We start from the raw sequence: 14247 nt of genomic DNA on the forward strand, positions 1-14247 counted from the left end.
AACTGCTCTTGGACGGTTGGGAGAAGTTGCTCTTGGAGGACATTCTGGTACCATTCTTTATTCATGGCTGTGTTTTTAGGCAAGACTGTGAGTGAGCCAATTCCCTTGGCTGAGAAGCAACCCCACACATGAATGGTTTCAGGATGCTTTACAGTTGGCATGAGACAAGACTGGTGGTAGCGCTCACCTCTTCTTCTCCGAATAAGCTGTTTTCCAGATGTCCCAAACAATCGAAAAGGGGATTCATCAGAGAAAATGACTTTGCCCCAGTCCTCAGCAGTCCACTCCCTGTACCTTTTGCAGAATATCAGTCGGTCCCTGATGTTTTTTCTGGAGAGAAGTGGCTTCTTTGCTGCCCTCCTTGAAACCAGCCCTTGCTCAAAGAGTCTCCGCCTCACAGTGCGTGCAGAAGCACTCACACCAGCCTGCTGCCATTCCTGAGCAAGCTCGGCACTGCTGGTAGTCCGATCCCGCAGCTGAAACAGTTTTAAGATACGGTCCTGGCGCTTGCTGGTCTTTCTTGGGCGCCCTGGAGCCTTTTTGACAACAATGGAAGCTCTCTCCATGAAGTTCTTGATGATGCGATAGATTGTTGACTGAGGTGCAATCTTTGTAGCTGCGATACTCTTCCCTGTTAGGCCATTTTTGTGCAGTGCAATGATGGCTGCACGTGTTTCTTTAGAAATAACCATGGTTAACTGAAGAGAAACAATGATACCAAGAACCAGCCTCCTTTTACAGTGTCCAGTGATGTCATTCTTACTTAATCATGACTGATTGATCACCAGCCCTGTCCTCATCAACACCCACACCTGTGTTAATGGATCAATCACTAAAACGATGTTAGCTGCTCCTTTTAAGGCAGGACTGCAATGATGTTGAAATGTGTTTTGGGGGTTAAAGTTCATTTTCTGGGCAAATATTGACTTTGCAAGTACAGTAATTGCTGTTAAGCTGATCACTCTTTGACATTCAGGAGTATATGCAAATTGCCATTACAAAAAATGAAGCAGTAAACTTTGGAAAAATTACTATTTGTCTCATTCTCAATACTTTTGGCCATGACTGTACATCAGTAGTAAAATCAAACATAAGAATCTTTGTAATATATATTGAGAGAAATCTGCTTCTTACTCCACTTTTGAGCCACTTCCACCCCCCTCAGCACCTACTTTCTGGTCTCTTCATTCACTCTGGGGGAAAAAAAGCTTAAATCCCTCCTGCTAAAATCCAAGAGGGTCTGTCTGCTCACTGAGAGATCAGATTACAGCTATTTGACAGGCTTCGTGCACACGTTGAGTATATGCAGCAGATTTTTCTGCACCAAAATCCATAGTGTTGGCCATAAAAAAATGGTGCATAAATTAAGCGCCTTTCTATGTGCGGTTTTGATGCGTTTTCCCCAATACATTTGAAAGGGAGAAAAAGCACTGCAAAAACACTGAAAGAATTGACAAGCTGCAGTGGTGAAAAACAAAAATGCTATGATGGTTCAAAGCTACAAAAAAAATAAGCCGAGATTTCAGGAATCTCATTCGCTTTGCTGGTACTCTAAACTGCAGCTTTTTTTAAAACACTTGAAAAACGTGCAGAAAATATGCAATGTGTGAAGAAACCCTAAGGCTATGTTCCCACAATGAGCTTTTGATGAGTTTTTGATGTTGCAGATTTTATGCACCATTTCTGCACTCAATAAGTAAAATAGGTTACTATCATTTTTTCCAAAATAAGCAACGGAAAAAACTCACTAAAAGCTCATAGTGGGAATCTAGCCTTAAAGCCTGTGAAGAGAGAAGAAAAGGAGGAAGGAAAAGAGTGAGAATCAGAGCGAGAAATAGAAACAGATGTGTGGCTTCTTTCTAGCAAGTGTTTATCCCCCCCAGACCTTGATTTTTTAGGGACATTTGTAATTTACGTTCCATTCTAGGTAATTTTCCTAGGATGGGATGTACCGATTTTAAGGTATATAGATGCTTAATGCAAACTGTATAGCATAATGTAAACAGAACCACACTGCTATACTAACTATGGGACGTCCTTGACCCATATTATCACCGGTGTTAGAAGTTGCTGAGTATCTGTAGTTTGCATTCTACTTTTGCAGTGGCTGCCTCCATGTTGGTCTTCTGCTCCTCTCAGTTGTACAAGGGCAGAATAAAGTTGTTTTTTACCTTCTCTGTATACATCTTCCAGGCCTAAAGGAGAGGTTGGGTCTCCAGAAACAAATACAATGTTTCCAAAGGAGGATCGGCAAGTATATTGGTGGCCACAACAGAGACTATAAAGTATCCTTTCCCCCGCACACAACCTCCAACAATGTTCACTTTCCCTACTTGATACATTTTTGCCTTCGGTGGTTTAGGGGTTATTGATTGTATTCCTGTGGGTCTAAAGTGGTTGAGTTTTCAATACCCAATATCTTTGGTGGTCTTGGGTGATGAAGGGGATAATATTGATAACTATTATCCATGGTGGTCTAGGATCGCTTTATGTTTGAGAAGGCTGTGCCAGTACCTATTACTGATGACCTTTTCTTATAATGGGTCATCAGTATCAGATCGGTGGTAGTTTGACACCTGGCACCCCCACTGATCAGTTGTTATTATCTTCGGTCGAAGGCCTCTTGAATAAGAGCTGGGATGATGCACTTAACCATTAGCAAATTGTCTCTTCAGGGAGGAATACGACTTGAACTCTAGTGCCACCTATAGGAAGAAGCAATCCTAAAAGTCAATATCACATGACTTAGGCTGCGTGACCGCTATGTGTTTTTCAAGCGTTTTTGGCGCGGTATTTCCGCAGTGAAAATGCTTAAAAAACGCTTGGTAATACGTGCCCCATGGTCCCCAATGATAATCCGCATGTGCTGTGCACATGCTGCGGAAATTTCCACTGCGGATTATCATTGCGGAAAAATACGCAGCACATCCATTATTTTTGCGGACACGCAGCATAATTGCCGCCATTGACTTGCATTGAATCGCTTAATATCCGCTTGACTACATGTGCACATGTGGATATTAAGCGATTCAATGTGCGGAGACTCCTCCTGACCCGGGTACCATAATACCTGTTAAAATAAAAAATAAACATTATACTTAACTTCTGATGGTCCCCGGTCTCTGTATGATGCGTCCGTTCTCTTGTACGGCTCGCGATGGTCTAAAAGGACCTTTCATGACGTCATTTAGTCATGTGACTGGTCACGCGGCTGCTACGTCTGCGGTCGCGTGACCGGACGCATCGTACAGGAGACCGGGGGCCATTGGAAGGTAAGTATAATGTTTACTTTTTTTTTTTTTTTTTTACCATTTTTATTCTTTTTTTTAACTATTAACTTGGTCACACTCTATAAATCCATGCCGGTTGCATGGATTTATATAGTGTGGTCAAGTTGTCAAGCACTTTTCCAAGTGATGCTAAAATCGCTTGGAAAAGCGCTTGATAACCCACATGCAGAAATGCATGCAAAAATGCTTGACAAACGCTTCTACCTGGCAGGAAAAACGCATGTAAAAAACGCATGCATTTTTCCTGCCAGGGAGATGCGTAAAAAATCGGCAGCATTTCTGCATCATGGGCACATAGCCTTAGGATAAAGGCCAAAACCAGATTCTCAATTTGAAGACACAGTGTTTCGGGGTACTGCCTCTCATCAGTGTAAAGTGTGAGATCTGGTTTGGCTGGGTGAGAGGCGTCTGACAAGGATCCAAGGGGGTAACGTTTCTCCTTGCGGAGAGTGACTTGTTAAGCATGTCAAGGTGAGGAGACTGGTTTGGCTTAACCATTTGGTCACACCAAGGGTGCACCAAGCACCTCATTAGCATTTAAAAAAAAATCTGATAATTTCATGCAAAAACATCAATGTATAAAAGCACCAAAGGTATAATTTTTATTAGGGCTTTGTCCCATGCAAGGTGCTGTCTTTAGTTTGGACACTCATTTTGTGCTCACAGACTTCCTTTAAGGTGAAAAGTAATCATCACCATTTTGGGAAGAAAGGAGGATATTGGGGGGAGATGGTCACCTTGTCCTGTGGGGCACTGTGAAAGCAGTTAGGAGATTGAGCTGCAAATTCTTATACTCTTTTAACCCCTTCTTGCTTTAGGACGTTAATAAACATCCTTCGCTGGGTCAGCATATTTGTAGAAGGCTCAGGAGCTGAGCCCGCTCCACCCATGGTAGATGCAGGCTATACTGCATAGCTGATACCTGTGACTCACAGCCGTGGCTAAAGCTGGGTTTCAGTTGCGGTTTTTAACCATTTAGGTGCCACTGTCAATCTCTGACAGCAGAAATGGCATGTCGCAATAATGGGGTACTGATTTGTTACCACGGCCAAAGCTGGCCTGCTGAAGGCCTCCATTGCTGCCATCTTGATGCTCCTGTGGATGGACTATGTAGGAGGCCAAAATTTTTTCTATACACCGCAAAACCAATTATTTCACTTCATTAGTCTATAAACTAATTAGTCCAAAACTTACCCATAAAGCCCTTCAGTCGCATTGTACAGACCAGGTAGTCAACAAAACTTAGTTTCCCTTGACCGTCTGAATATCGAGCAAAAAGCTGCTGCAGGAGATCATTCTGGACATTGAGCCCTAGATAATAAGAGAATCAAACAAGTAGCTACCCATCAGTGACAGCGCGGCGGCCATGAGGTAGTGACATAAAAAGCGTGGGAATCATTTCTCAATGGTGATGTCTGTACAGCACATTTACAAAGTTGCACCAGACTAATCACATAAATTGGCATCATTTCACAATAAATTTGGTTTTAGCTTTGCCCATGTGCATGTATGTGATACTGAGCCATGGAGGAGCAGGAAATATGGAGACAGGACCCAGGTTGTGTTATAACTATGCATCTATAAATATATACAGTAAGTGTCGGTGGTCTCTGTGTCCGCACTGCACGTTCACTGGATGGGATGGAAGATTTTGGCCAGGACCCCTTCACTTGTCCATACTAAGTGGTGGCACTTAACAAGATGCTTGACCCCAATCCAATGCAATGTTGCTCGGACAATATGCGGCAATGTTATTTTGGACACTGTATAGCGCATTATTTAGACAATGTGGGTCAGCGATATATGGGAATTGTATCATTGTGTTTTTTGGGCACTATATGGTAAGACTGGGGACTCAGTAGAAGGCATGGCCGAGGGCACCACCCAACCTACGATCTACCCTGACTCTGATAACAGGTCCAAAGTTACATCCAAGTGTAGCAAATTATTCAACCCTTTAATGGCCACCAATACACCTTTTTACAATGATCATTAAGGGTCTTTATTCATTAGCACACCAAAATGTCACAAAAACTCCAGTTTCTCAGCTACCAGAGGGAGAGGAGAACCTGGAGTGCTGAATAGGGGACATTTTGTTTGCTGTTATTTAACGATTACCTGCAAACACATTTGCAAAGTGCAGTGAAAAAATGTTTTACCTCTTCTCTGCCATAATACATTCTGCCAGAAGAGACAGGAAAGATGCCCACCAATGGTAAGATAAAGGGGCTTCACACTAATTATAGGTATCTGGTGAAGGGTGGGGTGGTTGGTCACACATCTTACGCACTGTTCACATCTTAAATTATCTATTATGACGGGAACCAGATGGACTCTGTTATAGCCACATTATTTATTGTGTGATTGTGTAAGGTTGGCTTTGTCAACCCAATAAAGTCTGTGCAGAAGGGAGAGGTAGTGTATTGTGCGGCAGAACCTCCCGTGATCATTTATAAAAATGTAGCAATGTTGTAAGGATTTAGGGAGATGCAGAACTGATATATTGCTACACCTAGTGCAGCATCGGAGGGTTGTGATCTTTGAGTCCTTATGTCATGCTCCACCCTCAGTGTTACAATGTATCAGTTTTGTCTGGAGTATATATAGATATATAGATACACTACCGTTCAAAAGTTTGGGGTCATTTAGAAATTTCATTATTTTTGAAAGAAAAGCTCATTTTTTTTTCAATGAAGCTAACATTAAATGAATCAGAAATCCACTCTATACATTGTTAATGTGGTAAATGACTATTCTATCTGCAAACGTCTTGTTTTTATTGCAATATCTACATAGGTGTAAAGAGGCCCATTTCCAACAACCACCACTCCAGTGTTTTAATGGTACATTGTGTTTGCTAACTGTGTAAGAAGCTAATGGATGTTTAGAAAACCCTAGAAAACCCTTGCACAAGTATGTTAGCCCAGCTGAAAACGGTTTGGCTGATTTGAGAAGCTATATAATTGACCTTCCTTTGAGCTACTTGAGAATCTGGAGCATTACATTTGTTTGTTTTATGAAACTCTCAAAATGGCCAGAAAGAGAGAACTTTCATGTGAAACTCGACAGTCTATTCTTGTTCTTATAAAATGAAGGCTATTCCATGTGAGAAATTGCCAAGAAACTGAAGATTTCCTACAACGGTGTGTACTACTCCCTTCAGAGGAGAGCACAAACAGGCTCTAACCAGAGTAGAAAGAGAAGTGGGAGACCCCGATGCACAACTGAGCAACAAGACAAGGACATTAGAGTCTCTAGTTTGAGAAATCGACGCCTCACAGATCCTCAACTGGCAGCTTCATTAAATATTACACGCAAAACGCCAGTGTCAACATGTACAGTGAAGATGCGACTCCGGGATGCTGGCCTTCAGGGCAAAGTGGCAAAGAAAAAGCCATATCTGAGACTGGCTAATAAAAGGAATAGATTAATATGGGCAAAAGAACACAGACATTGGACAGAAGAAGATTGGAAAAAAGTTTTATGGACAGGCGAATCAAAGTTTGAGGTGTTTGGATCACACAGAAGAACATTTGTGAGACGCAGAACAACTGAAAAGATGCTGGAAGAGTGCCTGACGCCATCTGTCAAGCATGGTGGAGGTAATGTGATGGTCTGGGGTTGCTTTGGTGCTGGTAAAGTGGGAAATTTGTACAAGGTAAATGGGATTTTGAATAAGGAAGGCTATCACTCCATTTTGCAACGCCATGCCATACCCTGTGGACAGCGCTTGATTGGAGCCAATTTCACCCTACAACAGGACAATGACCCAAAGCACACCTCCAAATTATGCATGAACTATTTAGGGAAGAAGCAGGCAGCTGGTATTCTATCTATAATGGAGTGGCCAGAGCAGTCACCAGATCTCAACCCCATTGAGCTGTTGTGGGAGCAGCTTGACCGTATGGTACGCAAAAAGTGCCCATCAAGCCAATCCAACTTGTGGGAGGGGCTTCAGGAAGCATGGGGGGAAATTTCTCAAGATTACCTCAGCAAATTATCAGCTAAAAGCCAAAGGTCTGCAATGCTGGAATGGCTGCAAAGGAGCATTCTTTGACGAAAGCAAAGTTTGAAGGAGAAAATTATTCTTTCAAATAAAAATCATTATTCCTAACCTTGTCAATGTCTGGACTATATTTTCTATTCATTTTGCAACTCATTTGATAAATAAAAGTATGAGTTTTCATGGAAAACACAAAATTGTCTGGGTGACCCCAAACTTTTGAACGGTAGTGTATGTGGCAATATGGTCACATTACAAATCTGTTCATCCATAATATTTGATCTAGCACTGTACTGTACCTGTTTGTTTTATTATCTTGTGTAATGCCGTCAGACTGATGTATCCACTGCCATTGGTATTCACTTGATTAAAATGATCCTTAAAAAGAAACATATACAAAGCTTCATAGATAGCATTTCCCATATTGAATGCGTAATAAAGTGATTTACAAATACAGCAAATAGATTGTTTTTAATACTTTCTGCTTTAATTCCTCACATTTAAAGATCTCTGCTTGCTCTAAGGAAACTTTGCTCTGTGCTTCCATATGTCCTGGCCATGTGATGGACAGACGGGTGCACGGCTCGTCATAGATGCAAAACAGTTATCAGAATTGTGCTGAGATCTTGGAAATGGCTCAGAATTGATAGAGAAAATATATTGAAAAATTGTATATTGTTACATTACCTCTCTATTTCCTGAAATTGGAATAATTCCCAGTGTTTTTGTGCTGAGCCCAGTGCCCCAGTAGTTAGCACTTGAGCCATGCAACGCAGGGTCCTGGGTTTAAATCCACACTATCCATGTTGTTAATGTGACAGCCACAGCACAAAGACATTGCAAAGAAATGGTTTAGTTTTATTTTAAACTTTTATTTACCTTATATTGGGTGATAATTTTCCACAATTTAGCAAATGTCCCTGCGTCAAGTTTTGATTTCTTGGAGATCTACATGTGCGTTTAGGAATATGGTCAATGTACAGGAAAGGAGATGGATGAATGAACCTGTAGGATTAGATTCAGTTCCCTCCAACATTTGTGATTTTATGATACCACCCGCCTTTCATCCTAAAAGTTTATTCACAAAATATAAAGTTATCCCTATAGGATAGTGGCTAACCTGCTCATGTCTGGAGGTCTGACCACTGGGACATCCAAGGAACTAGAGTTCAGGGCTCTGAAAATCTGGAAAACGGAGCTCTGCAGCGTCCTCTTAAGTGGAGCAGAGATGCCCACACTCATCCTCTTCTCCATTCCTTGTCTATGTGGCCGTCGAATGCTGAGCACTAGACAGTGAATAGAGTAGGAGACCAGCATGCACCTCCGCTCCATTCAGGATGGGCTGGCAGAGCTGTATACACCGGGTCCCAGAGCATTGATCTCAGCATCACTAGGAGTCCCAATGGTTGGACCTTCAGTGATCAGCAAGTTATCACCTTCCTTTGATTAGGGGACAACTTGATTTTTTTGAATTTATTCACCAGATTAAGTTCAGATTAACCACATTTTATATGAAACTACTAGCGTTCACCTTCCCCCCGGTGCACAAGTGACTGGGGCTGATGACACAAGAACACCATACTTCTGACTGGTCAGAAACACTAGTGACATCTTTCACCCCTAATGATAAAGAAATAAATAAGTAGTAAAGGATACATCTACTGATGCCAGGATCTCCCGGCAGCCATCAATGGTAAATTTTGCATTAAATGGATGCGAATATTCTAGAAAAAAATAAATATGTATTAAACTAATAAGTAATAAATTCATGTCCTGTAATTTTATTTTGGAAGTAAATTAATAAACATGGAAAGTAAATGTTTCACATCCATCATATCCATCCATCCATCCATCTTATCGATCCATATATCCATCCATCGCATCCATCCATCTATCTAAAAAAATAAATATGTAGTAAACTAATAATTAATAAATGAATGTCCTGTAGTTTTATTTTGGAAGTACATTGATAAACATGGAAAATAAATGTATCACATCCATCATATCCATCCATCGTGTTCATCCATCTATCTTTATATATATATATACAGTACAGACCAAAAGTTTGGACAGACCTTCTCATTTAAAGATTTTTCTGTATTTTCATGACTATGAAAATTGTACATTCACACTGAAGGCATCAAAACTATGAATTACCACATGTGGAATTATATACTTAACAAAAAAGTGTGAAACAACTGAAAATATGTCTTATATTCTAGGTTCTTCAAAGTAGCCACCTTTTGCTTTGATGACTGCTTTGCACACTCTTGGCATTCTCTTGATGAGCTTCAAGAGGTAGTCACCAGAAATGGTCTTCCAACAATCTTGAAGGAGTTCCCAGAGATGCTTAGTGTAACATGCCTGGCGGCATCCTTGCATAGTGGTCCATCTCCCACTGTGCAAGAGCGCGCACTTGATCTCCAGTCCAGTCTGCTAGCCTGGCTTCCCTCCATGTTGTCTGCTTGCCTCTGTTTCTGCTGCTTAAGGGTGGCGCCCGATCACTTCCTGTTTCTTGTACCTGCTGCGGGCACACCCCTTGTGCATCCTCAGCCTATTGCTGTCTGTCATCTGGTATTTAACCCAGCTCCTCCCAAGAAACCCTGCCTGAGCATTGTGTTCTGTCAGTTGGCTTCTGGTCACTGATATGCCAGGTCCCGTTTATGTTTCCTGCCTTCAGTATCAGTTCCCGTGTCTGAACTGTATCCTGTCTGTATTATCTTCTAGCCTGTTGTCTTCTGCCTATCCTGGAGGCTGTATTTCCAGGCCTGTGTGAACACGCTCCTAGCCTGTTATTTCCGCCTTCTAGGGGCCGCATACCTAGACCCGTTCCTGTATCTTGCCTGTTCCTGTCTGAACACGTTCCTAGCCTGTTCGTTCCGCCTTCTAGGGGCCGCATACCTAGACCCGCTCCTGTATCTTGCTGCTGTGTCTGTTCTTGTCTGAATACTCTCCTAGCCTGTTTCCTGTTTTTCTCTTTGTCCGTACCTTCCCTTTTTCTGCAGAGTCTGAACTCGTACCTAACTCCTGCTCGTTGTCACTGTACTTCCGTTTGTGAGTTTGTGGTCCACTCGCTACTTCACTGCAGTACCCTGTGGGTATCTGGTTCTGCCTTTCCCTTCCTGTCTGTTCCGTGTGAACAGAGCCCTGTCCCTCCTGCTCTGCCTTGCTCACCGCTCCGGCGGTTCTAGCCTGCTCTGCCTTGCTCACTGCTCTGGCAGTCCTGCTCCGCTCTGACCCTTTGCTCACTGCTCCGGCAGTCCTGCTCCGCTCTGAGCCTTTGCTCACTGCTCCGCCAGTCACGCTCTGCTCTGACGCTTTGCTCGCTGCTCCGGCAGTCTCGCTCCACTCTGACCCTTTGCTCGCTGCTCCGGCAGTCTCGCTCCGCTCTGACCCTTTGCTCGCTGCTTCGGCAGTCTCGCTCCGCTCTGGCCCTTTGCTCGCTGCTCCGGCAGTCTCACTCCGCTCTGACCCTTTGCTCGCTGCTCCGGCAGTCTCGCTCCGCTCTGACCCTTTGCTCGCTGCTCCGGCAGTCTCGCTCCGCTCTGACCCTTTGCTCGCTGCTCCGGCAGTCTCGCTCCGCTCTGCCCCCTTGCTCGCTGCTCTGGCAGTCTCGCTCCGCTCTGACCCTTTGCTCGTTGCTCCGGCAGTCTCGCTCCGCTCTGGCCCTTTGCTCGCTGCTCCGGCAGTCTCGCTCCGCTCTGACCCTTTGCTCGCTGCTCCGGCAGTCTCGCTCCGCTCTGACCCTTTGCTTGCTGCTCCAGCAGTCTCGCTCTGCTCTGACCCTTTGCTCGCTGCTCCGGCAGTCTCGCTCCGTTCTGACCCTTTGCTCGCTGCTCCGGCAGTCTCGCTCCGCTCTGACCCTTTGCTCGCTACTCCGGCAGTCTCGCTCCGCTCTGACCCTTTGCTCGCTGCTCCGGCAGTCTCGCTCCGCTCTGACCCTTTGCTCGCTGCTCCGGCAGTCTCGCTCCGCTCTGACCCTTTGCTCGCTGCTCCGGCAGTCTCGCTCCGCTCTGACCCTTTGCTCGCTGCTCCGGCAGTCTCGCTCCGCTCTGACCCTTTGCTCGCTGCTCCGGCAGTCTCGCTCCGCTCTGACCCTTTGCTCGCTGCTCCGGCAGTCTCGCTCCGCTCTGACCCTTTGCTCGCTACTCCGGCAGTCTCGCTCCGCTCTGACCCTTTGCTCGCTGCTCCGGCAGTCTCGCTCCGCTCTGACCCTTTGCTCGCTGCTCCGGCAGTCTCGCTCCGCTCTGACCCTTTGCTCGCTGCTCCGGCAGTCTCGCTCCGCTCTGACCCTTTGCTCGCTGCTCCGGCAGTCTCGCTCCGCTCTGACCCTTTGCTCGCTGCTCCGGCAGTCTCGCTCCGCTCTGACCCTTAGCTCGCTGCTCCGGCAGTCTCGCTCCGCTCTGACCCTTTGCTCGCTGCTCCGGCAGTCTCGCTCCGCTCTGACCCTTTGCTCGCTGCTCCGGCAGTCTCGCTCCGCTCTGACCCTTAGCTCGCTGCTCCGGCAGTCTCGCTCCGCTCTGACCCTTTGCTCGCTGCTCCGGCAGTCTCGCTCCGCTCTGACCCTTTGCTCGCTGCTCCGGCAGTCTCGCTCCGCTCTGACCCTTAGCTCGCTGCTCCGGCAGTCTCGCTCCGCTCTGACCCTTTGCTCGCTGCTCCAGCAGTCTCGCTCTGCTCTGACCCTTTGCTCGCTGCTCCGGCAGTCTCGCTCCATTCTGACCCTTTGCTCGCTGCTCCGGCAGTCTCGCTCCGCTCTGACCCTTTGCTCGCTGCTCCGGCAGTCTAGCTCCGCTCTGACCCTTTGCTCGCTGCTCCGGCAGTCTCGTTCCGCTCTGCCCCCTTGCTCGCTGCTCTAGCAGTCTCGCTCCGCTCTGACCCTTTGCTCGTTGCTCCGGCAGTCTCGCTCCGCTCTGGCCCTTTGCTCGCTGCTCCGGCAGTCTCGCTCCGCTCTGACCCTTTGCTCGCTGCTCCGGCAGTCTCGCTCCGCTCTGACCCTTTGCTCGCTGCTCCAGCAGTCTCGCTCTGCTCTGACCCTTTGCTCGCTGCTCCGGCAGTCTCGCTCCGTTCTGACCCTTTGCTCGCTGCTCCGGCAGTCTCGCTCCACTCTGACCCTTTGCTCGCTACTCCGGCAGTCTCGCTCCGCTCTGACCCTTTGCTCGCTGCTCCGGCAGTCTCGCTCCGCTCTGACCCTTTGCTCGCTGCTCCGGCAGTCTCGCTCCGCTCTGACCCTTAGCTCGCTGCTCCGGCAGTCTCGCTCCGCTCTGACCCTTTGCTCGCTGCTCCGGCAGTCTCGCTCCGCTCTGCCCCCTTGCTCGCTGCTCTGGCAGTCTCGCTCCGCTCTGACCCTTTGCTCGTTGCTCCGGCAGTCTCGCTCCGCTCTGGCCCTTTGCTCGCTGCTCCTGCAGTCTCGCTCTGCTCTGACCCTTTGCTCGCTGCTTCGGCAGTCTCGTCCTGCTCCTCTCTCGCTCACTGCTCCAAGTGGCCTTGTCCTGCTCTTCTCTCGCTCACCGCTCCAGGCGGTCTCGTCTTGTTCTGCTCTTGCCCGCCGCTCTGGGAGGCCTCACTCTGCTGTTTGTCCACCGCGTCTGCGGTTCTGTTCCTGAGTCCCAGTCTGTACTGGGTCCTATCCACTCGGTGCTCCCTGGTGCACTGGCGTCGTATGCCGTCGTGCGATCTTGGTCGGATCGGGCAGATACTTAGTTACGCCCCTCCAGGCACTCTCCGGTTCATAGCACAGTGGAATCACTACATAAACACGCACACGCCACTCAGCCCGGGCGTGTGCATTACACTTAGCACTTGTTGGCCCTTTTGCCTTCACTCTGCGGTCCAGCTCACCCTAAACCATCTCGATTGGGTTCAGGTCTGGTGACTGCGGAGGCCAGGTAATCTGGCATAGCACCCCATCACTCTCCTTCTTGGTCAAATAGCCCTTACACAGCCTGGAGGTGTGTTTGGGGTCATTGTCCTGTTGAAAAATAAATGATGATCCAACTAAACGCAAACCGGATGGAATACCATGCCGCTGCAAGATGCTGTGGTAGCCATGCTGGTTCAGTATGCCTTCAATTTTGAATAAATCCCCAACAGTGTCACCAGCAAAGCAACCCCACACTATCACACCTCCTCCTCCATGCTTCACGGTGGGAACCAGGCATGTAGAGTCCATCCGTTCACCTTTTCTGCGTCGCACAAAGACACGGTGGTTGGAACCAAAGATCTCAAATTTGGACTCATCAGAACAAAGCACAGATTTCCACTGGTCTAATGTCCATTCCTTGTGTTCTTTAGCCCAAACAAGTCTCTTCTGCTTGTTGCCTGTCCTTAGCAGTGGTTTCCTAGCAGCTATTTTACCATGAAGGCCTGCTGCACAAAGTCTCCTCTTAACAGTTTTTGAAGAGATGTGTCTGCTGCTAGAACTCTGTGTGGCATTGACCTGGTCTCTAATCTGAGCTGCTGTTAACCTGCGATTTCTGAGGCTGGTGCCTCGGATAAACTTATCCTCAGAAGCAGAGGTGACTCTTGGTCTTCCTTTTCTGGGGCGGTCCTCATATGAGCCAGTTTCTTTGTAGCGCTTGATGGTTTTTGCAACTGCACTTGGGGACACTTTCAAAGTTTTCCCAATTTTTCGGACTGACTGACCTTCATTTCTTAAAGTGATGATGGCCACTCGTTTTTCTTTACTTAGCTGCTTTTTTCTTGCCATAATACAAATTCTAACAGTCTATTCAGTAGGACTATCAGCTGTGTATCCACCAGACTTCTGCAAAACACAACTGATGGTCCCAACCCCATTTATAAGGCAAGAAATCCCACTTATTAAACCTGACAGGGCACACCTGTGAAGTGAAAGCCATTTCCGGAGACTACCTCTTGAAGCTCATCAAGAGAATGCCAAGAGTGTGAAAAGCAGTCATCAAAGGAAAAGGTGGCCACTTTGAAGAACTTAGAATA

The 14247-nt window shown here is 46.5% G+C and overlaps 1 protein-coding gene across 1 annotated transcript in view; it reads right to left on the reverse strand.

Annotated features, from left to right (window-relative positions):
• LOC141257346 (calpain-13-like) overlaps nt 1–14247 on the reverse strand; it is a 76328-nt gene that overhangs the window by 4105 nt on the left and 57976 nt on the right. Inside the window, exons 19-22 of the mRNA XM_073671810.1 lie at nt 8950–9017; nt 8173–8241; nt 7593–7671; nt 4485–4601 (exon numbers count right to left, since the gene is read on the reverse strand). Of these exons, the coding sequence (XP_073527911.1) occupies nt 4485–4601; nt 7593–7671; nt 8173–8241; nt 8950–9017 (333 nt within the window). The remainder of the gene's footprint in view (nt 1–4484; nt 4602–7592; nt 7672–8172; nt 8242–8949; nt 9018–14247) is intronic.

Source organism: Phyllobates terribilis, unplaced genomic scaffold (genome assembly GCF_046119375.1).
Source record: "Phyllobates terribilis strain yellow unplaced genomic scaffold, ASM4611937v1 Scaffold_3__8_contigs__length_932513732, whole genome shotgun sequence".
Taxonomy (NCBI): domain Eukaryota; kingdom Metazoa; phylum Chordata; class Amphibia; order Anura; family Dendrobatidae; genus Phyllobates; species Phyllobates terribilis.